General features: G+C 40.8%; 1 protein-coding gene and 1 long non-coding RNA gene across 7 annotated transcripts in view; one reads left to right on the top strand and one right to left on the bottom strand.

The window, feature by feature from the left end:
* LOC104143066 (uncharacterized) overlaps positions 1-924 on the bottom strand; it is a 98,962-nt gene extending 98,038 nt beyond the window's left edge. Inside the window, exons 1-3 of one of the 2 annotated variants that reach the window (XR_011141081.1) lie at positions 772-924; positions 626-673; positions 238-284 (exon numbers count right to left, since the gene is read on the bottom strand). This is a non-coding gene — a long non-coding RNA (uncharacterized lncRNA). The remainder of the gene's footprint in view (positions 1-237; positions 285-625; positions 674-771) is intronic. The other variant, XR_693840.2, reaches the window with a different exon arrangement.
* A 1,632-nt stretch (positions 925-2,556) lies between these two features.
* Positions 2,557-24,298, top strand: part of PCDH7 (protocadherin 7) — a 282,519-nt gene continuing 260,777 nt past the window's right edge. For 2 of the 5 annotated variants that reach the window (XM_068943226.1, XM_068943224.1), the window contains exon 1: positions 2,557-5,849. In XM_068943226.1, the coding sequence (XP_068799327.1) occupies positions 2,643-5,849 (3,207 nt within the window). In that variant the 5' untranslated portion in view covers positions 2,557-2,642. The remainder of the gene's footprint in view (positions 5,850-24,298) is intronic. The other 3 variants (XM_068943223.1, XM_068943222.1, XM_068943221.1) reach the window with 2 other exon arrangements.

The following is a 24,298-nucleotide window of genomic DNA, read 5'->3' as shown; positions in this document are numbered from 1 at the left end:
CCCCATGCATGCCCAGGTCCTCCCTCTTCCGCCAGCATTCCCGAATATCCCTCTTTTCTTTCCTAGATCCGAACGGAAAAGACAGGTATAGGAGCGAGGCATCACCCAGAGGGCAGAGGCACGCAACTGCCACGGGCGATTAAATGGCACAAAGTCAAAAGGAGAAGCGGACTAGGGACGCTAGAATAAACAAAGTTGAGCGGAGAGTTTTAATGTTAAAGTTTATTTCCCACTTACCCTGGTAGGTGACGCTACATTTTAGCAGTCATCGAAGCAGCAAGTCTCTGTGGAAATAAATCTGTTACTTCTTACATGTGTTTATTCTCCTAAACCTCTCGCCCCCTCCCTAGTCTCCTTCTCCGAGGATTTTTTTTTTTTTCCTTTCTCTCCTAGGAAACCCACAAACACTGCTGAAAAGACACATTCAGATGATAGTAATAGGAAGAACGTGAACACAAAGCCCCAAAGGCTCGAATAGCACTGGGGAACAGGACGAAAGTCTGAGCTCTAAAGCAGACCCCCTTCCTCCCTGGAGTTTTATCCAGTTACAGTGACTGCAGCTATTTCACAAAAGCGCCAACACGACAGGGAAAGGTGGGAATCTGTGCGAAACGAGCTTTCTTACCAGTGTGATTCCGCAAAATACAGAGCTCCGAACGTGCACCAGCTCTGCCTAAAAGAAAGGCGAATAAACATTTTCTTTAAAAATCGTTGCTCGGTTCACAGTCTAAAGCGGAGGTGGGGAGGGAAAGGGTGGGAGAGAATCACTACCGATCACGGCTTAGGGATGGCAACAGCAGCAACACTCTGGCGTGTAATGAGGATCGGTGCTGAGGACTGAACTGGTGTTTTGTGATGAGCAGCTATCCCACTTGCAGCAAGAGCAGCAGCAGAGACAGAGGGTAAGGCTGGGCTTTCTGGAGTGCAGCGCTTGACTCGTCCTCCCTCCTCCCTCCCTCCCTCCCTCGCTCGCTCGCTCTCTCTTTCTCTCTCTTTCTCTCTCTCTCTCTCTCTTTCTGTGTGTGTGTAGCGCAGGCGGCTCTACTGCTGCAGCGTCAGGGAAGAGCTACCGAGAGAGGCTTCAGCAGCTCCCACCACTTTGGGCAAACTTGCCGGTTTACTGCTTTTTTTTTTTTTTTTTTTTCCGGGTGGGAAGCTTCTCAGTTGCCATTCAACATTTTAAAGCACAAGCCGCTTTGCCGTGAAAGCGCCTGAGCCACACTTCTCTGAAAGACACAGGAGGGAATACACAATTGCAGATTTCACCCACCGTGGCGGTGCAGATCAGAGGAAACAACTGACTGATATCATTTTATTTGCAAATAGAACTCTGTGCATTTTTTAACCGCGTCGCGGCTCTTTTCCCCTCCCCTTTGCCATTCCGCTTATATGGATGTAATTCAGAATCTGTGTTAATTCACGTGGGGGATCCAGTTACATCTTGTTCCGCTCCGGGTATATTAACGAGAGACCAATAATCGCCTTTGGACAACACAGTCTTGTTGCTAACCTTTGAACTGAAAGGATCAAGTTCAGATCTGGTTACCTGCATTGGGACGGGAAGGAAGAGGCGAGAGAGAGCGAGAAAGAGAGAGAGAGCGAGAGAGAGACTGCAATCTCATTTGTGAATCGCTCTCAGTGCTGCAGATCCAGATTGCTATAACACATGCAGTACAAATGCAGGTAAGGCACACACACAAACTGCGGATGCAAAAACAAACTTGGGACTGTTGTGTATGTTCATATCTACAGCCTTGCAAATTGTGGGCAAACGGCTTCTGCAGTTTCTGTATCGTTGCTTTGTGACTAATGACCTTGCGCAGAGTTGTTAAAAAAATCCTCTCCGGAGAAAGAGGTGAACATTTTAGGCGATCTCTGAAGATGGATTTGGGTGCTTTTCTGCCAACCGAAGGGGATAGTCTATGGACTGCTCTGTAATACACGGGGTTCTTCTCCTATCAGTTGTACAGCTACCGACATTATTGGGATTTTTAATTTTTTTTAATCTTTTTAAATTATTATTAATTTTTTAAAGAACTGCCCATTGCTAAGAGGATTTGGAGTTTTCCCGGACACAAGCCCTTTGAATAAAGCGAATCACATTTTTTTCCTGTGTGTGCAGAGAGGGGGAAGAATAAAGCTAATGCCTTGGTCGTAAACGGCTGAGAGAGAGCGAGAGCGAGAGAGCGAGAGAGAGAGAGAGAGAGAGAGAAAAGAGAGAGTGTGTGAATTGTAGTTAACTCTAGTGTCGAAGAAGACGACCTGGGGGGCTTCAAATCGCACAGTTCTGCTCCTGCTTTTATTGCAAACCTTGCAAAGTGATTACAGTAAAATCAGAGAGGAGGAGGAGGAGAAGGGGGAGGAGGAGGAAAATCCCATCCTATCTGCTGAGATGAATCTTTAAAAAGCAAAATACACTGTCCCGTGAACTGTAAGTATATCGCAACTGGAAGGCAGGGAGAACAGCAGAGGAGCCAACAGCAGGGTTTTGACCACCAATTGCAGCAGCCATGAGACAGTAAGTTTCCAGGAACAGAAGGATTTTATAATTGATCATCCGGACGCCTTTCTGTTGGCTTATCAGGGGAGTTTACTGAGGGGCGGGTGGGACTGAGAGGAGGGGGGTTTTCGGTGCGAAGAAGATGAGGAAGATGCGGACTCTCCTTGGCTTTGTACATTGCTGCTGCTGCTGCTGCTTCTTGCTCCTCCTGCCTCCGCCGCTCTGGGTCAGCCTAGCAGCGGCCAAGCAGCTCCTGAGGTACAGGCTGGCCGAGGAGGGACCCGCCGACATCCGCATCGGCAACGTGGCTTCCGACCTGGGTATCGTGACGGGCTCCGGAGAGGTGACATTCAGCCTGGAATCGGGCTCCGACTACCTCAAGATCGATAACATGACCGGGGAGCTGAGCACCACGGAGCGGCGCATCGACCGCGAGAAGCTGCCGCAGTGCCAGATGATCTTCGACGAGAACGAGTGCTTCCTAGACTTCGAGGTGTCGGTCATCGGCCCCTCGCAGAGCTGGGTGGACCTCTTCGAGGGCCGGGTCATCATCCTGGACATCAACGACAACACCCCTACCTTCCCTTCCCCTGTCCTCACGCTTACCGTGGAGGAGAACCGGCCCGTGGGGACCCTCTACCTGCTTCCCACCGCCACCGACAGGGACTTTGGCCGCAACGGCATCGAGCGCTACGAGCTGCTGCAGGAGCCCGGCGGGGACGGGGGCCGGCGCGGCGGCGGCGGGGGCGGCGGGGGCGGCGGCGGCGGCGGCGGCGGGGGGGCGGCTTCCGTGGCCGCCGAGAGCGCCCTCTACCCCGGCGGCAGCAAGCGGAGGCAGGAGGCGGACGGGGCGGCCCGGAGCAGCGTGTTCGAGCTGCAGGTAGCCGATACCCTCGACGGGGAGAAGCAGCCGCAGCTGATCGTCAAGGGGGCGCTGGACCGGGAGCAGCGGGACTCCTACGAGCTAAGCCTCCGCGTACGGGATGGCGGCGACCCGGCCCGCTCCTCGCAGGCTATCCTGAGGGTGCTGATCACCGACGTGAACGACAACAGCCCCCGCTTCGAGAAGAGCGTCTACGAGGCGGACCTGGCGGAGAACAGCAGTCCCGGGACCCCCATCCTGCAGCTTCGAGCCGCAGACCTGGACGTGGGGGTAAACGGGCAGATCGAGTACGTCTTCGGGGCGGCCACCGAGTCCGTGAGGCGCCTGCTGCGGCTGGACGAGACCTCGGGCTGGCTCAGCGTCTTGCACCGCATCGACCGCGAGGAGGTGAACCAGCTTCGCTTCACCGTCATGGCCCGGGACCGGGGCCAGCCCCCCAAGACAGACAAGGCCACGGTAGTGCTAAACATCCGCGACGAGAACGACAACGTGCCCACCATCGACATCCGTAAAATCGGGCGCATCCCGCTGCGGGACGGGGTGGCCAGCGTGGCCGAGGACGTGCTGGTGGATACTCCTATCGCGTTGGTGCAGGTGTCGGACCGGGACCAGGGCGAGAACGGCGTGGTGACCTGCACCGTGGTGGGAGACGTGCCCTTCCAGCTCAAGCCGGCCAGCGAGGGCGAGGGGGAGCCACAGAACAAGCGCAAGTATTTCCTCCACACTTCGGCCCCTCTGGACTACGAGGCTGTCCGCGACTACAACGTGGTGATCGTGGCTGTGGACTCGGGCAGCCCGAGCTTGTCCAGCAACAACTCTTTGCTGGTGCGGGTCGGGGACACTAATGACAACCCTCCCGTGTTCAGCCAGGCCGTGCTGGAGGTCTCCTTCCCGGAGAACAACTTGCCCGGCGAGAGGGTGGCCACAGTGGTCGCCACGGACGCGGACAGCGGCAAGAACGCCGAGATCACCTACTCCCTGGAGCCCTCGCCCCTTTCCTCGGAGGCACCAGGAGGCATCTTCAGCATCGACCCGGACTCGGGCGACGTGTCGGTGCAGGCGGTGCTGGACCGCGAGCAACGCGACACCTACGAGTTCCAGGTGACGGCCCGGGACAAGGGGGTGCCTTCCCTGCAGGGCTCCACCACCGTGGTGGTGCGGGTGGCAGACCGCAACGACAACGAGCCGCGCTTCATGCAGGACGTGTTCACTTTCTACGTGAAGGAGAACCTGCAGCCCAACAGCCCCGTGGGCATGGTGACCGTGATGGACTTCGACAAGGGCCGCAACGCCGAGCTCAGCCTCTCCATCCAGCCAGGCGAGCACGACCAGGCAGCCGGCATCTTCTCCATCGAGAACGACACCGGCACCATTTACTCCACCGTCTCCTTCGACCGGGAGCAGCAGACCAGCTACACTTTCAAGGTGAAGGCGGTGGACGGAGGCGAGCCGCCGCGCTCTGCCACCGCCACCGTGTCCCTCTTCGTGATGGACGAGAACGACAACGCGCCCACGGTCACCTTCCCCAGCAACAGCTCCTACACCGTGCTGCCGCCCTCCAGCAACCTGCGCACCGTGGTGGCCACCGTGGTGGCCACCGACGCCGACACCGGCCTCAACGCCGACCTCAACTACAGCATCGTCGGGGGCAACCCCTTCAAGCTCTTCGAGATCGACCCGGCCAGCGGCGTGGTGTCGCTGGTGGGCAAGCTGGCCCCCAAGCACTACGGCCTGCACCGCCTGGTGGTGCAGGTGAACGACAGCGGGCAGCCGCCGCAGTCCACCACCGCCCTGCTCCACGTCTTCGTCAACGAGAGCCTCTCCAACGCCACCGTGGTGGAGAGCCAGGTGGCCCGCAGCCTCCACACGCCCCTGACCCAGGACATCGCCGGCGACCCCAGCTACGAGCTGAGCAAGCAGCGGCTCAGCATCGTCATCGGCGTGGTGGCCGGCATCATGACCGTCATCCTGCTCATCCTGGTGGTGGTCATGGCCCGCTACTGCCGCTCCAAGGGCAAACACGGCTACGAGGCCGGCAAGAAGGACCACGAGGACTTCTTCACCCCGCAGCCGCACGACAAGGCCAAGAAGCCCAAGAAGGACAAGAAGGGCAAGAAGGGCAAGCAGCCCCTCTACAGCAGCATCGTCACCGTGGAGGCCTCCAAGCCCAACGGGCAGCGCTACGACAGCGTCAACGAGAAGCTCTCGGACAGCCCCAGCATGGGGCGCTACCGCTCGGTCAACGGCGGCCCGGGCAGCCCCGACCTGGCCCGGCACTACAAGTCGAGCTCGCCGCTGCCCACCGTCCAGCTGCACCCGCAGTCCCCCACCGCCGGCAAAAAGCACCAGGCCGTGCAGGAACTGCCCCCGGCCAACACCTTCGTGGGCGCCGGCGACAACATCTCCATCGGCTCGGACCACTGCTCCGAGTACAGCTGTCAGGCCAGCAGCAAGTACAGCAAGCAGGTAAGAGAGCTGCGTGTCCCCGCTCTAGTGCCCGCACGCCCCCGCACCGCCAGCTGCCGGCGGGCGGGCGGGCACACACGCGCACGCGCACGCACACGCACACACACCAGGGGGAGCGGGGATTCCCCCCCCCCCCCGCCTCCCACACCGGCACGGCCGCACACGACCCTCAGGAGCAGCGACCCGCTACAGCCTCTTAGTTCCCCCCTCCCCCCCCATCAGTCAGGTGCTCAGACCAAAACACAGCACGCAGGAAGGCAAGGCAGAGATCGTGTTCCGTTTTTTTTTTCCTTTTTTAAAATTTTTATTTTTAATATTGTTAGTATTGTGCCTGCTTTTCACACCAGCCACGCCTCCGGGGCCGCCTCCGCGGCCGCCTCGCCCCCGCGCGGGCGCGCAACGGCAGCCGGCCGCGGGGGGAGGGGCGGGCCGCGGGCAACGGCTGCCGCCAACGGCCGCGCCGGGTGGGTCACTAACCCAGACAGCGAGCGGCGCGGGGAGCCTGAAATGCCCTTATCAGCGCGCAGGCCGTTCAGGCGGCGCTGAGCACCCTGTGCCAGCTCTCAGCCTCCATTAGGGCCCATTTAAGGCGAGAAAAGGCTGATGGCAGCAGTCAGAAGGAAAGAGACCTCCCTCGGGCCCACCTCCCGGGCCGCGCCTTTAGAGCCCGCTCGTGCCGGTCCCCTTGCAGCCCTAGGGGCCTTCGCCCGCCGCCAGGCTGAGGCTGAGCCGCCCCGAGGTGCAGGGGGAGCGAGCTCTCACGGCGGGGAAACTTCCACCTAGGCGGCCGGGCGCTGTGGGGAAAGGGGGTTACGCACGCCTCGGAGGGCTGTGTCTGTGCGCGAGTGAGTGAATGTGCAGTCGTTGAAACGTTAATGACTCTAATTATCAGGTCGTTCATTAAGAACAAAATCCTTTAGTCGTCTAGGAGCCTATCTGTGATCTAATTTACACCATTGGAATTTCACTGAGTTCAGCAGTGGCTCTGAATACACATAAGTGCAAGTGAGCTTAGAATCAGACCCTAGTATATTTTCATTGGTTTTGTTTTTTTTTCCATGTATATTACAAATTCATTAATTCAAACGAAGGAGCCCAGCTCCTGTATAGCTGTCTGTAGTTCTGCTGAGCTCAGTGAAACCTCTCAGAATGAGGTGTTTCTTCGTTTAAGAGTGCTACAAGTGACTGGCTCTGATCTTGGCTCTGCTGACTGAGATCGGTTCAGTGAAGCTCTGACAGCCTAAAACCGCTATGAGACAGACTTCTTTACCATCCCTGAAATGAAATAGGAATGCCACAGTGGAGAATCAGGCCCCAGTGAAAGGCTCAGTTTTGTTTAATTTATAAGACACATATGTAGCCTGAACAGAGATAATTTTTCTTGGAATAATATTTGAGTGATTGTAAAATGAGATAAACGATAAACAATTAGTGATTTCCATTATATCTTTCCATGTAAGATACATATTCTGAGTTTTCTCAGCTACAGTGCATGTTACGCAAGAATCTAGAGAGAAATGAAGGCTGATTCATGCAAATACGGAGCCAAGTCTGGAACAGGGAAAATCAGACTAGTTTAACAACTAGTTGGCTTTCTTTTCAACTTATTAACATGCAGATATGGTACACTATCACATTTTTATACTTTGACACGTCTGCTAGGCTACTACATTTGAAGTTTTACAGTGTGTAACCAGTATTTGCATTCTGCTCAGAAATACTTAAAATACTGCAAAAGGAAATGCATTGTATGAGCCACTCAGTCCTCCAGATTGCCAGAAATGTGTGATTGATGTAATATCTGCCCGTATTTTTGTGTATGTTGTTTTACAAGTCGTGCAGATGTTTTATAGAACATTTGACACAGTAGTTTCTGGGTGATACATTTCATTAGCTCTCTCCTGGAGAGAACATTGCAATTTCAGTTTGAAAATATAGACTATATAAAATATGAAGTACTAAGAAAGTTTCCAAGCTTACATCTGGTAAGTTTTACTAAGCACATACAAGACAGATTATGACTTTTTAGTGAACGGTGTAATGACAAAGTAGAAGTGGAAGCTATGTGAGCCAGATACTGTATCTTTCTTGCTGAGGTGATTAATCTAAACATAAGAATTAAAACCTGTCAAAAGTGTAGTTTATTTTCGGTGGAGAAAAAGACTTGAATGGTAAATGTAGGAATGGTAAAGGATTACACTACACAAATGATTATTTTGCTTGATAAAAACCCCCTTTGAAATTATATTCCAAAAATATATATATTTTTGAATTACTGAACATATTCTGTGAGGACATATTTTTGATATACAAATAATCTTTTAAAATATTTTTTAGTAGAAGAAAATGGCTTTGCTGCACGTTTACTTGCAATAGTCAAACTGAAAGAAATACATTCTCAATTGCTCCATTATTTATTTAGCTCGGTACGAATCCAGATTCTCAGTGCCTGACAGGTTTTTTTCTGTGCTAGATGTCTAATTTGCTATGAAGGTTAATTTAGCTGAATAGTTTATAGCTGATATTCTAATTCCCTGTCTTTTTATTTTTGAGTATGTTGAAAGTTCTTGTGCACCTGTAAAGCATACGCATAAGTTAAGGAAAGTTTTCAGAAAACAGTAAGGGTAATGCTAAATAAAAGCCTTTACTGAAGAGAGAATTAGGCACAACATTTCTGTTAAGTTTTCGTACAGGTACTTGCCAACTTGCTGCTGAGTGACATTTATATAGTTTTGTTCATGCTTTTCTATAATGCTGTAGGCATTAAGACATATTTTCATAAGTAATACATAGACTTTCCATGTCTCAAGCATTGACAGGGGAGCATTTGTCAATTTATTAGGCAAAAATATTAATATTTTTAACACCCAAACCGGGTGGAACTCTTGTTCAGCATGTTGTTTATAGAGAAATATGAAGCAGTTATAAATAAGCTATTATGATTTGGTATTATAGCAGATAGTTTCATAGTTCAGCTGTACATGTGAAATAGAACAAATGGCAAAATAGCATGCACGTTATAGAGAGAGTAGCTGAACCTTGTATGCCTGCTTTGGCTAAGGATTCCTGCCTTTGTTCTAAGGAGACATTAGAAGGTGTATGAAGTTTTAAAACAAGCAAGTAGGCAGAGCAGGAAGTATATGTTCTAAGTACTATAGATGAGAAGTGATACTCATTTTCCATTAATGTAATTAGAATCGGTAATTGATACTTTTGTATAGCCGCAATATCACCGCCAGGAAATAAAGTCTCTTCTTACATGACTGATTGGTGTGCCCAAGTGAGTACAAGTTGTTTTCATTTTGATTACGTGACGTTTCCTTTTTGAACACCTCACATGAGTTCTCAAGTGCATTTTGTTTGATTCAGTACTATATAGGAGAACATAAATGGAGAAAACTAAAAACAATTTGTAACGCTCCTCCTTCCTGAATTAAGTGTTTAAATATAAAGATTAAAACTAAGTTGTGTATTCAATAGACTTGACGTTTCACCTTCACTTTTTCAATCTGCCTTTCATTTTGAAAGCTGCTCTTGTTTTTTTTTTTTTTTTGCATGCTACCACTCTCTGAAATGTTCTTTTAGTCTCCAATTTAGCAATTCTGTTCAGTAAAGCTCTTACATACATGTCTATTTAATGGTAAGCAAATGTTTAGATTCCTTAGTATTCAATAGGTCTTAAACACTTGCCAAAAGTTAGATGTATACAAAAGTAATTTGCTGAATGGGGATGAGTTTAAGCAAGTGTTTTTCTGGATCACAGATTTAAAATCCAAACCCTCAAGGTGCTGAACATTGCCTGTCAGGGGCCTCCATACTATCAACTTTCAGCAAAGATTGTCAAAGATAAGAAAGCTCAGTGCGTAACAGGAATCACTTTGCGGCTTGGAGGGTTGCATCCTCAATCATAATTATAAATCATAGTTTTAATTTGTAAATCATTTTTTTGTTTTCCTATATTAGTTACAAATGTCACTTTATAATTAATATATGCTATTTTCTCCACTTGGTTACATAGTGCAAAATTATGTCATTTAAGCAGGTTTCCTTCGCTGAAACTTTCCATTGTGAATATGAGATTTGCACATTAATAGCCACTGTTTGAAGACTAGGCCCTTTGAGCCTGTTTCTGTTTGCTTTCTGTTTCTTTTTTATTTGCTCTGCTTTACAAAGAATGATTACTGACTGCTTAAAACGCTATTTTTTTGAATGTATAGTTTTAGAAATATATGTCACCCTTACGATTAGAAGAAACAGTATAGGAGTTTCTGGGTAGCATCCCTTTGCTTGGGGTGTACTGCTTCCTGGCCAATTCTGTAATCCTTTATGAATTATCCCTATGCCTTTTCTAATTGGAAAAGTACTGTTTAGTAAAGAAAAATGCTTATGACACCACAGTGTGCTGACAAATATAACTAGTTTCATTTCCTTTCATTTCAAAGTCTCATTTCTGTAAAAGTGAAAGGTGTAGAAATTTTTTTTGAAACTGCTTTGTAGGGTAGTCAGTTAATTGGTTTATAAACCTTTCAAACGTTAACTAGGATGTTGTGCTGCAGAAGTATATTGATTGGTTGGTTATCACATACGTAATACTGTATCTATAAACTAAGTAGGTCAATTTCCTCATAAATATATATGTGTAACAGTGGCCTTAACAGGACTCTGTATTCACGCATTAAGGGGGCAATCAGTTTAACCATGCAGGAAAGCATCATCTCTTTTCTTACTTTTCTACACGCATGTACTCACATAGGCACATATCAAAGACTTTTTAATAATCACAAGCAACTCTCAGGAACAAAGTTCTTCACAACTTTCAGCTTAGCAAATGTCCTAGAGCATAATAAATATAACAGTGTTACAGTAGCAGCAGTCCAATGTAGACACAAAACATGGGAACACTGTCATTATATGTAAGCATTTACATTGAGGACTGCTTCCAGACATTTAACCTTAAAACTTTGTTGCAAAGTATCTAGGAGTGTGTTTCAATTTTCTGTTCTCAATTTGCATTATAATACATATTTTACATTTATTTTTTAAAAATGGCTCATATTTGACCTTTAGTAACAAATTATAGTGAAAGAGGAACTAATTAAACGCAAAGGGGGTATGTTGTTGATGCTTTAATTATCTTTATTTAACACAAACTGTTCCAGTAATAAGTAGAGTCTTTATTTTTTCCCTCTTCAGTGAAATCTACTTGTACAGTGCGCAAATGACTAAGTTACCACTGAATCATTCTGCACTCCCAGGAGATGTACAGAGCCAAAAGGGACAGGATCTGACTAAAAGAGGATTCATGCTTTGAATAAGTAAAGAAGTGTACTATTATAGGCAAGGCGTAAAGAGAAACATCTTTAAAAGGATAGAATCTGATTTATCAACTTAGACAGCTCTGTGGCATTGTACGTATGAATATGAACCTGGGTGATAACCATAATTAGCAGTTTGACTATTGCTATGTCAGTCTATGTACCACGTAAGTGTTTTTCTCAGTGCACATCTTCTTTTTTGCCTTGTTTCCTAGTTATTTGGGGTATTTGCTGGTTCAACCAACTAGCTGCGTTTCAGAGAAATACCTACCCTGGAGCTTCAGGCACATTCTCCTCTAACAATTTGCTTTTGAAAGTTTTAGAATGTTTATGTAATTAATGATCTACTGGGCTACTTTGAAATATAAAACTTACCGCTTGGATTTTGCATTAAAATATAATGGAGAATCATCAAACTTCAGAAATAGTTGGCATTGTGCTTCTAAGTTAACTAAATACTTCACAAGCACTGTGAACGCTTCACTATATTCGCTGAACATTTTAGTATTTAGTTACTAATCTTAAGAGAACGTGTCATTTTAATTTTCTTTGATTATATATACAGGAAATATTGATGTGGACATTTGAGTAATACAGTACAGTATTTAACAGCCTGGCATTCTAAGTGATTTTAGCCTGTCTGCATCCAGTAGATATTTACAAATTGTTAAAACTGAAGACAGTTTGTTTTTTTCAGTCCATGTAATTTCTGTTCTATACTTCCAAATTTTAATTTTATTTATTACATGTTTAGAAGGTGTTTATGTCTCACAGAGTGTTCAGGAGATGCTTTTTCTATATTTTTCTACCTAATTCCTTTTTTTCTATGAGAGAAAATTTGTTGTCCGAGTTTTATCAGATTTTGGACTTTACTAGCATTACATGAAATAGTTATTTTAATCCATAATTGAAACCAAAAGAAATCACATATAGGCCAACAGTTACCTTTCAGAATGAAGAGAAAGTTTTTTTTTTATTTTTGTATATGAATTTTAGCTATTTCAGTTTTTGAATCAAGATTGAAGTGTGTATATATATATATATATATATATATATATATATGTATATGTATATGTATATGTATGGGGGTATGTATGACTGTGTTTATTGAAAAATGTTTTGCTGATGTGGACTGTGCAATTCAAGTTACTTTACTAGTGTATTTTGCGTGGCCCAATAGCAGTATAAGAAGAGCATATAAAATTACTGTTATTAAAAATATTTTTGAATATTTTCTTTCAGTTGGTCTCACAATACCCAATCCTGTCTAATCTGGTTAGCTTTTTATCTTATGAAGAACATATCACCAGGTAAATAGTAAACCCAAAATTTACCTATATCCTTCAAGCTTTTTCTCATTTGTACTGAGATGCATAGTTTGAAATTTTTAAACCTTCAGAAAGAATAATATATTAATTTAAAGTCTGAATAAAACAGAAGATGAGATAAAGTTAGAGGGTCCCTTTGGGCTTTGACATTAATGAAAAAATCTCTGAGGAGAGGAGGAAGAACATACACATGTTTTGGAGAAACTAGGACTTTCTGTCTTCCAGATACTTCAGGCACCAGACACTTTCTGAGGTCACTCTTATCTTGCTGTTGCGGATGACAAAATGTCACATTAATGCTGGAATAAGTAAAGTTATTTGGGACATCCAAAATGTAATTTACAACAATAAAAGACAATAAGAATTTAAAACTTCTTTATTTCTTAGTGGTCTCAATTAAATATAGAGGAACTTGTAGGTCATGTACAGATGTCAAAATCTCAAAAACCAATTATATCAAAACACCAATTTCCTAAATATATTAAGTGACGTAAATTGGAATTATCCTAAAAACTCTACTCATTTTACTCAGAGTGGATCACAAATGACACAAATGGCTAGTAGAAGTTGAAGAAAAGCATTATATTTGTATATTTCAAAGCCTAATTTACCTCATTAATTTTTGAGAACAGTGAATACATTTTTAAAGGCAAACGTCTGTTCTTTCAGCTGAGATTTTGTTAGAAATTTTGTGCTCCGAATGAAAAAGCTTAGGAAATAAGTTTGTAATCCCTAAATGGAAGAAATACATTGTTGTAAACAACAACAATTGATTTAAGGTTTGTTATTATCTACTTTACAGATAATATAAATTCAAATTATAGATAATAAACTAAGAAGGGTTAACTGGCTTGCTGAAAATCACTCACAGAGTGTGCAGCAGAACTAGAATACAGAATACTGATTCCATCCTCTAACAATTCAGAGAATTTTATCTCATAGCCGTGTCTGATTTGGTCCCTTTATGGTACCAGATTGTAAGTAACAAAACACTTGTCACTTGGCAGGAAAAGAATGCCTGTGTTGCAGTCAGTTGATGATTACAGAGAATTTCGCCTTAAACTCCCTGAAAAGTAGAGTTTCTTGACTGGGGTTGTGGCTAGGATGCTAAGGAAATGTGTGTCCTTTGTGCCAAATGTTTCCTCTATGGTAGCCCTTCCCTAAGAGAAGCTGGGAGGGGCTGCCGTAATTTATATTGTAGTATAGATGTCAAGGACTTTTCAGCCCCAGAGCCATATAAAATATGATAAGTAGTTCCTCCTTCCGTTGGATTCCAAATCCATGTGAGGCAGAATTGCATTAATACATTTATTAATTCATGCTCAGGAAAAACATCCTTGATCAGGACAAAACTTTTACTTGGACTTAACTTTGTGTAGAATTGTTTTTCTGAATACAGTATTATACTGAAAAATGAGCTTAGGGAATTTGTGGAGATTGATGGGAGTATTCTGGGTATGATTCAGGTATCTAAATCTATGCATCTTAATGTTAATTTAGATACCCTAAAGTTTTTGAGGTGTCTGCACAGATCTGCACTGATAGATATGCGACACAAAACCAGTCAGTCTTCTGGAAGGAGCTCAAAGTCAGGCAAAAAAGCTGTCACCAACTCATTCCTTTTGCTGAAAAAAATAAAAATAAAATTAAGCACTCCTTGATACCTCTGTAAGTTTAAGGTATATTGGCAGGGTTGAAAATGATTTTTAGGTAAGAACTTAGGCGCAGTTTTCAAATATGTATGTCGTACACATGACTATTAATAGAAAATGCATGTGCAGATTCCTGTTCATATATATGCTGAAGTTAAGTTAGCAAGTTATTTTTTAATTGGCACAAATTGTTTCTGTTTTCATAGAAACAATACTGCTAGCAATTAGCTTAACTGATTTTCCATTCATTCTCAGAACTCTCTCAGGCTGATGTTTTATCTCATGTTGGGTTAAACTAAGGGTATTTCCATAAAAGTTAATAAAATTAAACTGGTATCAATCACTATAGGTTAAATCAGGTGATATAATATTCAGACACTGCTTTATGTCAGAACAAAATTTAGATATAGGAGACTTTTATCTGTTTATATTTTGTTCATCAAATCTCACTCATTTAACTTAAGAGCACTTGTATACGTATAATTTGCAGGATAATGGTGAGCGGATTTTAATCATTCATTAAATCCAAATGTGAAAATATCTCTATAACAGGAATGATGTAGCTTCAGTGAAATTTCAAAAAGTATAAAAGTATTTTGTTATTGAACACATTCTCATGCAAAATAGTGGTACAACAAGATTATGTACTTAAATATATCTTTGTTTAGTCACCTGGTTGGTCATGGTATTATTCATGCATGTGCTAACCTTTAGTAGGCATACACATGAGAAAGATTTGGCTTGAAAATTCACATCCACTTTATGAAGCAAAACTTTGTCACTCATATGGGATCACGCCTGCTGTCTGACCAAAGTTGGCTATTGGCTAAGGCAAATACATTTGGAAGTCCTTCTTTGAACATTAAATTTAACCAAGAGCAAATACTTTAGTAGGCTGAAATCTTTCTAAAGGTTAGATACAAAAATGGAAATCCAGATAGTGAAACAGCAGGTGAAAGTATTAATTACCCCTTCCTCAGCATTTTCACAGTGATATTTTAAGTCACTATTGTTTCACTTTTCACAACTTTTATTTTTGCTGTTTTCAACCTATATATGGTCTCATTCTCCAGAGTGTCATTTCTGTTCTGAGTGAATTTACCTTGTCAAAGAATTTGAGTAATGAAATGGTGAATCAGTCTCCTTATTTCCAGCCACATGTTCTGAATGGGTTATAATGACATATGTGTGCTTTGTGTGATAGCAACAAAGGATATCCATCATTCAGTTGCATCAGAGAAGAAAAACTATTTTCAGCAAGTAAGCAATTATGTTTCAGTTGCAGCACAAGTTTACAAAAGGGCAATAATTGATTCCTTTGAAAGAAAAGCATTTATTGCATTTTCAAGTAGTATTGTAAATTCTTTTATGGAAGGAATGACTGCACTGGAAACTAGAAGTCTCTATTTAATACAGGTCACTACATGCTCAGTCACTGAACCTCAGCCCCGATCTTGGGTCATAACTGTCATGTAGATTTAGAAAACTCATTCATAAGGCTTCTTTGACTATATACTTACAATTTTATTCTGCTGCCTGCAACTTAATGGCCTATATATATCACTTCATTTCAGAGGAAGTCTTCTGAATATGAATAGAGCTGAACTATTTCTAGAGCAAGTATTAATTCATATAAATAACAGTGGCAACACTGAGTGTGAAACAGAGCAGTGTCCTTTTTCCTAGTGGCTTTAAATTCTAAGAATTTTTCCTAGAGATTACTGCATGTAGTCTAGGTCTTGTAATTTACCCAATTATTATTCTGTACTTACAAAATAGAATAGAATAGCGTATCTGAAATATGTAACAACAGTGCAGATAAGAGTAGTACTTTATAAGACAAAGTACTTTATGTGACAGAAAAATACCACATAGGTACAGTAGATGTTCCACCAGGATATAGATTTATGTAATGTGTGGATTCATTTAGCAGATTCAGACTTTATACCAGCAGCTGGTTTGAGCAGGTGCAAAACCAATATAGGTGTATAAGCTGGTGTAGCACAGTAATTAAGCATGTTTGAATTATATAATTCCATATGTTGAATTGTATAGTATGTTACTAAAAAGCATGTGCTGCCTGAATGATTGTGTTGTATATGATTTTCTATGTGAATTTAGAAAAATACACAGGAGAAATTTCATCTAAAAGTAAAGGAAACTTGTTTTAACTACGTTTACAAAACTACACTACCTTTACTGCCTGACTCTGCATTCCACAGAGATCACTGGCTGCTCATATAGTTTGTGCTTTGTGCTATCTTTTTTTTGTGCAGCAGTAGTTCTTTAAATATTTATTTATGAAATATGGCTAGCATTCAGGTTCTTTTAAATTGTTCTTTAGTATTCAAGAAAATATATCAGTGTGAAATTCCTCTGTGTAAAATAAATTGAGAAGATTTTGAATTAATTTTATTGAGAAATATTTTGCCACTTATGTGACATTGAAGGAAGATAAGGAATGTTATATTTGATTGGCTTTACAGACATTACTGAGTGAATTGAAAATTCATCTTGGACTTTCTAACACTAAATACTAGTGCACCATTTTAGGAAGCTTGAATGCTGAATTTATGTATTTTTTCTTTACTAGTCCTTCATTAAATATATAAAGTGACTGAACTCTTCAAATTAAATAGTAACCTTCCTGGATAATTAATATTACAGAAATATGAAAGGACTGGCTAACGTGTCTCTCTATCAGATGTTTCTAAAAGGCTTTATGTATTTATAAGACTTCATGTTCTACTATTGATGCAAATTACTAAGGATAAAAGAAAATCCATCTGTTATCAAAGAAAAAAAACTAAATGAAATAAGCACGAGGATCGGAGGATTTGAAAGACTTAGCGTTAAGAACTAAGAATTCATACTTTGTGATGGGTTTATAGTAATTGACAGTAGAAAAGACTTCTTTTTAGTGTTCACAAATTTTTTTTAATCGAAGGAAAATGACTTTGCTATGAAAGCTTCTCTTGTAACACATCCTGTTTCATTTCATAATTTTGTATTTTTTGGTAAAATGTCTCAATTAAAATATGACCTATTCCATTTCATGTAGAGTTGGGCATTATTAATTTTGTTATTATTACGCTTACATTTAATCAAATTGTCTATAGCTAAATAAAAAGCATTTCATCACAAGATGTTGGTTTTCAATCAGCTAGGAAACAGATTACTGGCATGAGAACAGATCTAAGGCTAGTGTCTCCAATCTGCAACTAATTGTGCGCTGATAATAGTATTGCCCACAGGCAAATCTTTCTTGCTGTCCTGGTATATGATAGATTTTCCTGTAAGTTAACATTAAATCAGATGGAAGCATTTTGTAATACAGTTACAGTTACTATCTTTAACCTTTCCTTTTTAATTGAAATATATACTGTTTGGTTATCTCTGTGTTTCATTTCTAAAAATAAATGAAGAAATGAAAGATGTCTAGAAAAATGTAATAGTCATGCTTTTCTCTTTAGCTGCTCCTCTTAAAACAGTTGCTTCTTTAGCAGATAAAGCACTGCTGATATCTACAGAAGTATTTACCCGTAAAGACATATATTCTACTGTTTGGTTCAGAGTGGAGAGGAACATGTCTGACAAATTGAGTCTAGCAGCAGAAAGTAGTGCTTCATCACTATAGCTTGGAGAAATGGGAGTTTGGTAACTGCACTGGGGGCAGGTCCCAGTGTACTCTATGAATCAGCTGCAGACCACTTGCTAACTATGGACCATCTGTGCATTAAGATGTTGCAAACCTCTACATTTTTCCAGTTTGAAGAAGACGAGGGTAACTATTGTGGTAATCTTGACTCTATCATTCTTCACAAATGTAGAACATGTTATAAGAGATGTTTTTTAAAAAAAGGAAAACATAGTGGCAGAAAAGCTTAAAAACATAGTATAATCAGCACATTATGTGTTGCTCTTCTGATCTATGTACATTGTTCTTGTGAAATGATTCCAACAGTTTGAAGTCTATTTTTCACCTTGCTAGTTATGCAAACAGCTCTTCACTTTTTCACTAAAGCAAGTGGGAATTGTTCACTGTCACAAATAATAAATAACAAGTGTACGCAATCTGCACAGCATGGAAGTGATAAAAACACATGCTTATGAGTGCTTGAGATTTCACAGCTATTAATTTTGAACTTTTTGATTGCAGTTCTGTTTTACAAGAGTAGATGCTGTTAGGGCAGCAGTACACCATGACAGTGAAAGATTATGACAACATGCATTTGTCATTATGAAGTTGATAAATTCAGTCTAAGAGATGGTTAGAAAATGCCCCTAAACCTGAAGTCATAAAATGCTTCTCACCTTTACTGAAAATTTAACATTTTTTATTACTGCTAATATTCTTTAAAAAGATTGATACTAATGTTAATATGTTTGGGAAGGTTTCTTTGTGCGTATGGAAATATATGGCATTTACCTGTGTTAGTGAGTTCTTTACATGTACATTGAGGGACACTAGGAGTTAATGGACAGAGTGCTACTATATATACAATGTTATATTCGCATACAGAAAGGCTCTTCCTGAAAGGTTAACAAATTTGGGGTCCCTGAAATGTTAGCACATTTGGGGTTAAAAAGTCAGAAGCACTCTTCAGGCTTCAGAGAAAGTTTTTATAACTTTTAAAAAGCACCTTAACATTTACAAAAAAGTCTAATTTACAAAATATTTAAAAAGTATACTCCCCAACTTGTTATATAAATACGGTAGATAATATCTTCCTTTCTGAGATTTCAGTATTCACATGTAGTAGAGTTTTTCAAATCAACAACCACATTTTTAGTTTATGGGCACAAACATGGATTTCAGTAATAATTAGGTAAAATTCTGAAGCTCTCGGCATATTGTAAGAAAGCAGAACACAAAGAATCTGAATGCTGAAACTGTAAGATTTCTGTGTAGGTTCAAATTTCGTAGCCATAAGAGAGAATAAAAAATTCCTAAGACATGCAGTAGAAAAATGTCCCAAATACAGGAAGAGATTGAATAAAAATATGTCTAGAAATGCTAGTACTTCCATTTTTTATCTTTATTGTTCTGGGGAGCAAATCTCCAACCTTTCTAGAATCCTTATTGAGCTGGTAATTTTTTTCCACATGTTCAGAATTTCATCAAAGTCCAACTAATCTGAATCAAAGGAACAGGCATGTCTCAGAGTCCTCAAGTCTCTGGAGAAAATGTTTTGCTGTCTTTCTTTTTTTTTTTGGCATTATCACAGAGATTCACCTCCAACTTTTCTACATGTAGAGATGACAGTTTATTTATTTACAAGGCAGGGTATATATTTTGCAATCAACAGCTTATAGTTCGTCACAAGATTATTAAAGAATTGCGTATCCAGAATGCATGTGCTCTCAGTGAAGCATCTGTCAATAAGTAGGCAATTCGACTACTGACTGCTGTAAGTTTCTGATTAGTTTTGAGGTGTATCCCATGTTTAAGGCATTGTAAGATGTAATCTGGAGGATGAAAAAGAACAATTGCATGACAAAAGGAAATCCAGCTTGTAGTAAGTACATTTTTGTGCCTACCACCTTTTTCTGTAGTGAAAAACTGCAGGTGTTTATTTTGTCTCCCAAAGGAAAGTCTAGCGTTTAAACAAGACTTTTCTTATAGAAAAGGAGAACAGTTAGAGTACTCTTTTTTTTCCCTTAGATTTTTGCTTGAGGCTCAGAAAGAAGAACTATTTTTTAATCATTGTAGCACTGTAGTTTCTGGCCATGTCTTTTATTAAATAATTGAAAAAATATTTTTGGGAGAACTTTGTCAACTAAAAATGATTCTCTTTACCTTCCTTTTCCTCTTCATCAAAAGCACCACACATTTAAGACATTGGGGGATGGAGATAGAAAAGCTGCATCTTTCTATGCTTTTATGATCGCCTACATATTTTTCTAAGCTTTTATTTGGAATGATTTTGAAAGGACTTTTACATGAAACATAGGCTAACTAACTTATGAAGAAATAAGGGAGTAGAACAGAAAGAGAACCTATGATGGAAACACTATCTCCAAAGATTTTTCTCCTCTGCTTTTTTTCTTTTTTTAAAACACAAAGATTTTGATGAACTAAATCCATCTGGTGAGCCTTAAAATATTCACTTATGTATGCTGGCTTTTTGGAGAGATGTTTCGAGAGCCAAATAAAGTGAATCTGCTATATGGTTTGTTTTTGGAGGGAGAACTTATGGAGGCAATAGAACAGAGATCAAAATGATAATACTAATTTGTATGGGAATTTTACACATGTGTAAGGTACCTTGGCATCCTGTAGTATGTGTATTTTAATCCATAATCATGCCCTAAGTTTTTAATCTTACATTCCTAGTGGCAGCATAAAGAATTCTGTATTTTAACTTCAGCCTCTGTTCTTCCCGCCAAACCAGTTGAGTGTTCTCACACAGTAAGAGTCAGATGCCGCTGAGCACCAAGCAACCAAATGCTAAATAAATGTGAAGACTGAACTTTATTTAAACTTCTTTGTTTCTACTGGATTGCGGAAAGTGTTGGAGATTCAGAAGTATGGTACTATTACTAGATTTTGGTATTTTTACCAGAGTACCTTAAGTATTTGAGGATCTGTGCATATATGGCAAAAGGTAGACAGTGAAGAGGGAAAACAGTTTCATTTATAGAATTCCCCTATCCTGCAGAATAGTAGTACGTGTCTGTATGCACTTCTGGACCTTGTTATGCCAAAGAGGGATCCTTCCTCTGCTATAATAATGCTCCCCCTCCCCCTCCCAAAAAAGTAAAAGAAAAAAACCTCAGTCCTCAAATTGGGCTAATTTTGTTGTCATGAATCAAAATCACATGTTAAAATCAGAATCAGTCTGACAGATACCTATGGCTGATCTATCTTGTACAGAATAAACAGAGAAAATGTCCATACTATGTCTAATTCTCTGTTCTTCATGAAACCTTTTCTTTCTAAAAGAGGCTTAAGCATTTCAGTCACAAATAAAATAGTGCCATATTCTCTACTCTTCCATAATGCAAGGGCTAGGAACTTGATCTGTGAGAAGCTTATTCTGTGACTTTATGTATAATTGACAGTGAAGAGGGAAAATGAGGCAATGTTAGGCTTTTACTTGCTCTTTTTTAAGGAGAGGAATATGCTTACTGATTTTAATGACCCAAGCTATGAATTGGTTTAGGGTTTATAGCACATCCTTAGAGGGGACTAAGAGAATTTAAAAAAAACCATATATTCAGACTGGAAAATTCTGGGAAAATTTACCCATCTTCTTAGTAGTTCACTATTAAATTATCTGTTGACATTTTGCAGGCACAGGAAGAAAAGAAAGGTAGAGACAAAGGAGGAGAAGCATACAGAAGACTTGTTGTTAAGAGTTTAAGCAGAATAAATGAATAGCACCTAAAATATGGAGTAGAGGTAATAAAAATGATTGCAAACTACTGTCCATAGTGCATAGTATCAAATAATGCAATTTAGTTCATTACATTACTGCATGATGTAGTACTATATAATGCAGTATTATTATACTCTGTCTATATCCTGAGCTTAGACTAGTTCAAATTCTTGGACCAGTCCTAAACAGTAGATTCCTCAGGATGGTCTGCAAATGAATCCATTCACAGAATCACAGAATCACAGAAGGGCTGAGGTTGGAAGGGACCTCTGGAGATCATCTAGTGAAACCCTCCTGCTCAAACAGGGTCGCCTAGAGCAGTCTGCCCAGGACCCTGTTGAGACAGATTTGAATATCTCCAAGGATGGAGACTCCACAGCCTCTCTGGGCAACTTGTTCCAGTGCTCAGTTACCCTCACTGTAAAAAAGTTTTTTCTTAGATTCAGACAGAACTTCCTGTGTTTCAGCATGGGCCCATTGCCTTTTGTCTTGTCACTGGGCACCATCTAGAAGAGACTGGCCCTGCCCTCTTTACACATTCATATAATTTTGAAATAATTGAAACATATTACATTTTTTTAAAATCAAATATTCTTATTTGTGTTTAGAGGGGAAGAAAATAAAAGAAAAAACTCACATAAGAAGTACAGGATCCCATTAAGAGGTTACTAACATGAGTGTCTATTAACATAGGTTCAGTTCTCTCATATTCTAAACATGCCCTCAATATTATGTTTTTGATTTCCTGTCCATAAGATGTGGATAATAGTATTTTTTGCTTCACAGGGATATTATGAGCTCAGAGGGAGGTAAGAACCAATGTTCTTTTTGAGTGTAGAATTTTATCTACACTGTGGATTCTAGATTCTAAGTCAGAGCTGAAGTGCTGTAAGAGTTGTGATCACTGTTCTGGTTGTGCCATCACGTATCCTAAGGGAAGTACAACAAAGCACAAATTGTAAGGTTACTATATTCAAATTTTAGAAATTTTAGGACAGTTTTTATAGGACAATTTGTAATAATTCTGATGAGAAATTGGTGTATTATATGCACTTTTACAGATGGCTTACAACACAATGGTGTATGAAGTATAATGGATTTCAGCATCTTAACAGGGGCCAAAATAGGTTCTCCTTTGAGCTTGTCATCTATTATTAAATTTCTTACATGTTTTCTTCCTACTCAGTCCATCAGAATTCAATTCCTGTTTACTGATTTATTTTGATAGTAGGATAAAAGATCTCCAACTTTATCCAACTGTGCTTGTTCTCAATCTACATTTTGTTGTTAAAATATAAGAGATGTTTCAGTCTAATGTTAGAGCATAGTGATCTTCTTTAGTACTATTAAAGTAGGCTTGTCTTGATGCACATTGATGGAACAGGGATAAAGTTTTCAAAAAGTTCCCTGTACTAGTTTAACTCTGTGTTCCCTGGGAAGATTTAACTAACTGGGGTGGAATTATGCTTAACCCATATGTATGAATTTATATGAATTTATTTTAATCAACAGAACTGTTGTTGGATCCTCACATGCACATTAATTTGAGTTCTCATGGTAAGAATGAGGTACAAATACCAATTTTAATAATGAATCATATTTTTAAAAGTTACTTGGTAGTTAGAGGTGCTATTTACTCCTTAGAGTAGGATTCATATCAGCTCAGCTTACTGAATGATATCATCTAGCCCAAGTTACTTATGTAGCGTCATTTCCAAAGAAGAGAGATAAGCACCTTCAGAAGTCAAACTTCCATCTATTTTAGGTATGTACCCCTGGACCTCTCTCTCCATTGATCATAGAAAATGACTAGCTGAGGTGGCTTCCTAAGTCACAAAATTTGAATGAGATTCCAGCTGTACTATGATTTTCCGAAGTAAACATCAGTTATGATTTTATGTTTATGATTTTATATTTAATATGTAGAAATGACTGTGCAGACCTAGAAATATTATTTTAAGATATTTTTGCATATTTTAACTGTTGGGATGCTGCATGTTCTGTTAGAACATAGGCAGCTGTATTTGATTGTGGCAGCAGGCGGAAACACAGAAAATAGGACTCTAAGGAATTCAACTATGCATCCTTCTGCCCTCTCCCCATTCGCTGCATATACTTTCTGGAAACATGGGAAATGGTGAAGGGGCTGGGAAAGTAGGCAAAATGCAGGTGCTTTTATAGATGTTCTCTCCGATACCAGGCTATACCATTATTTCTAAATATGGTAAGGTGCTCTTTAGCATAGTTATTTTAAGTAAGTATTATCAATGATGGAAGTGATAGCAGTGATGTGATGCTGTCCTGATAAAAGAGGCTATGAGATCATCATCAGCATTTATGCAGGTTTTGCTTTCACCTGCAAAGAGTTTGCAGAGGATTTTGATATTTTATTTTGTCCTTCTTGCCCCAGGTCATCTCTGTAGTAAATAAACATCAAAATTAATTAAGACAGAAGACAGGTAGTATTTATTACATATCATAAATAACATTGATGCTTTTGCAGTTTCTGTACTCAAGCCTAGAAAATGAGGAATATGCAAATCGAGATGGTGGAAAGTATTTATAGCCTTTCTAATAACTCAGCCACAACTGTTTTAACTATTTTATATTTTGTCTTGTATTTCACATTTGTTTAACAAACATGGCTTGAACACTTACAGTCAACTGACAGTACCAGGTAGATTAATTTTATATTGTGATATGTGTGTATAAGCTGTATATAAATGTGCTGAAGACATAGTGGTTTTTTTTTTTTTTTGGTGTATGTGTCTG

This window comes from Struthio camelus, chromosome 4 (genome assembly GCF_040807025.1).
Source record: "Struthio camelus isolate bStrCam1 chromosome 4, bStrCam1.hap1, whole genome shotgun sequence".
NCBI classification, from domain to species: Eukaryota; Metazoa; Chordata; class Aves; order Struthioniformes; family Struthionidae; genus Struthio; species Struthio camelus.
The sequence above is the reverse complement of the archived record's forward strand: the minus strand, read 5'-3'. Positions and strand labels throughout refer to the sequence as shown.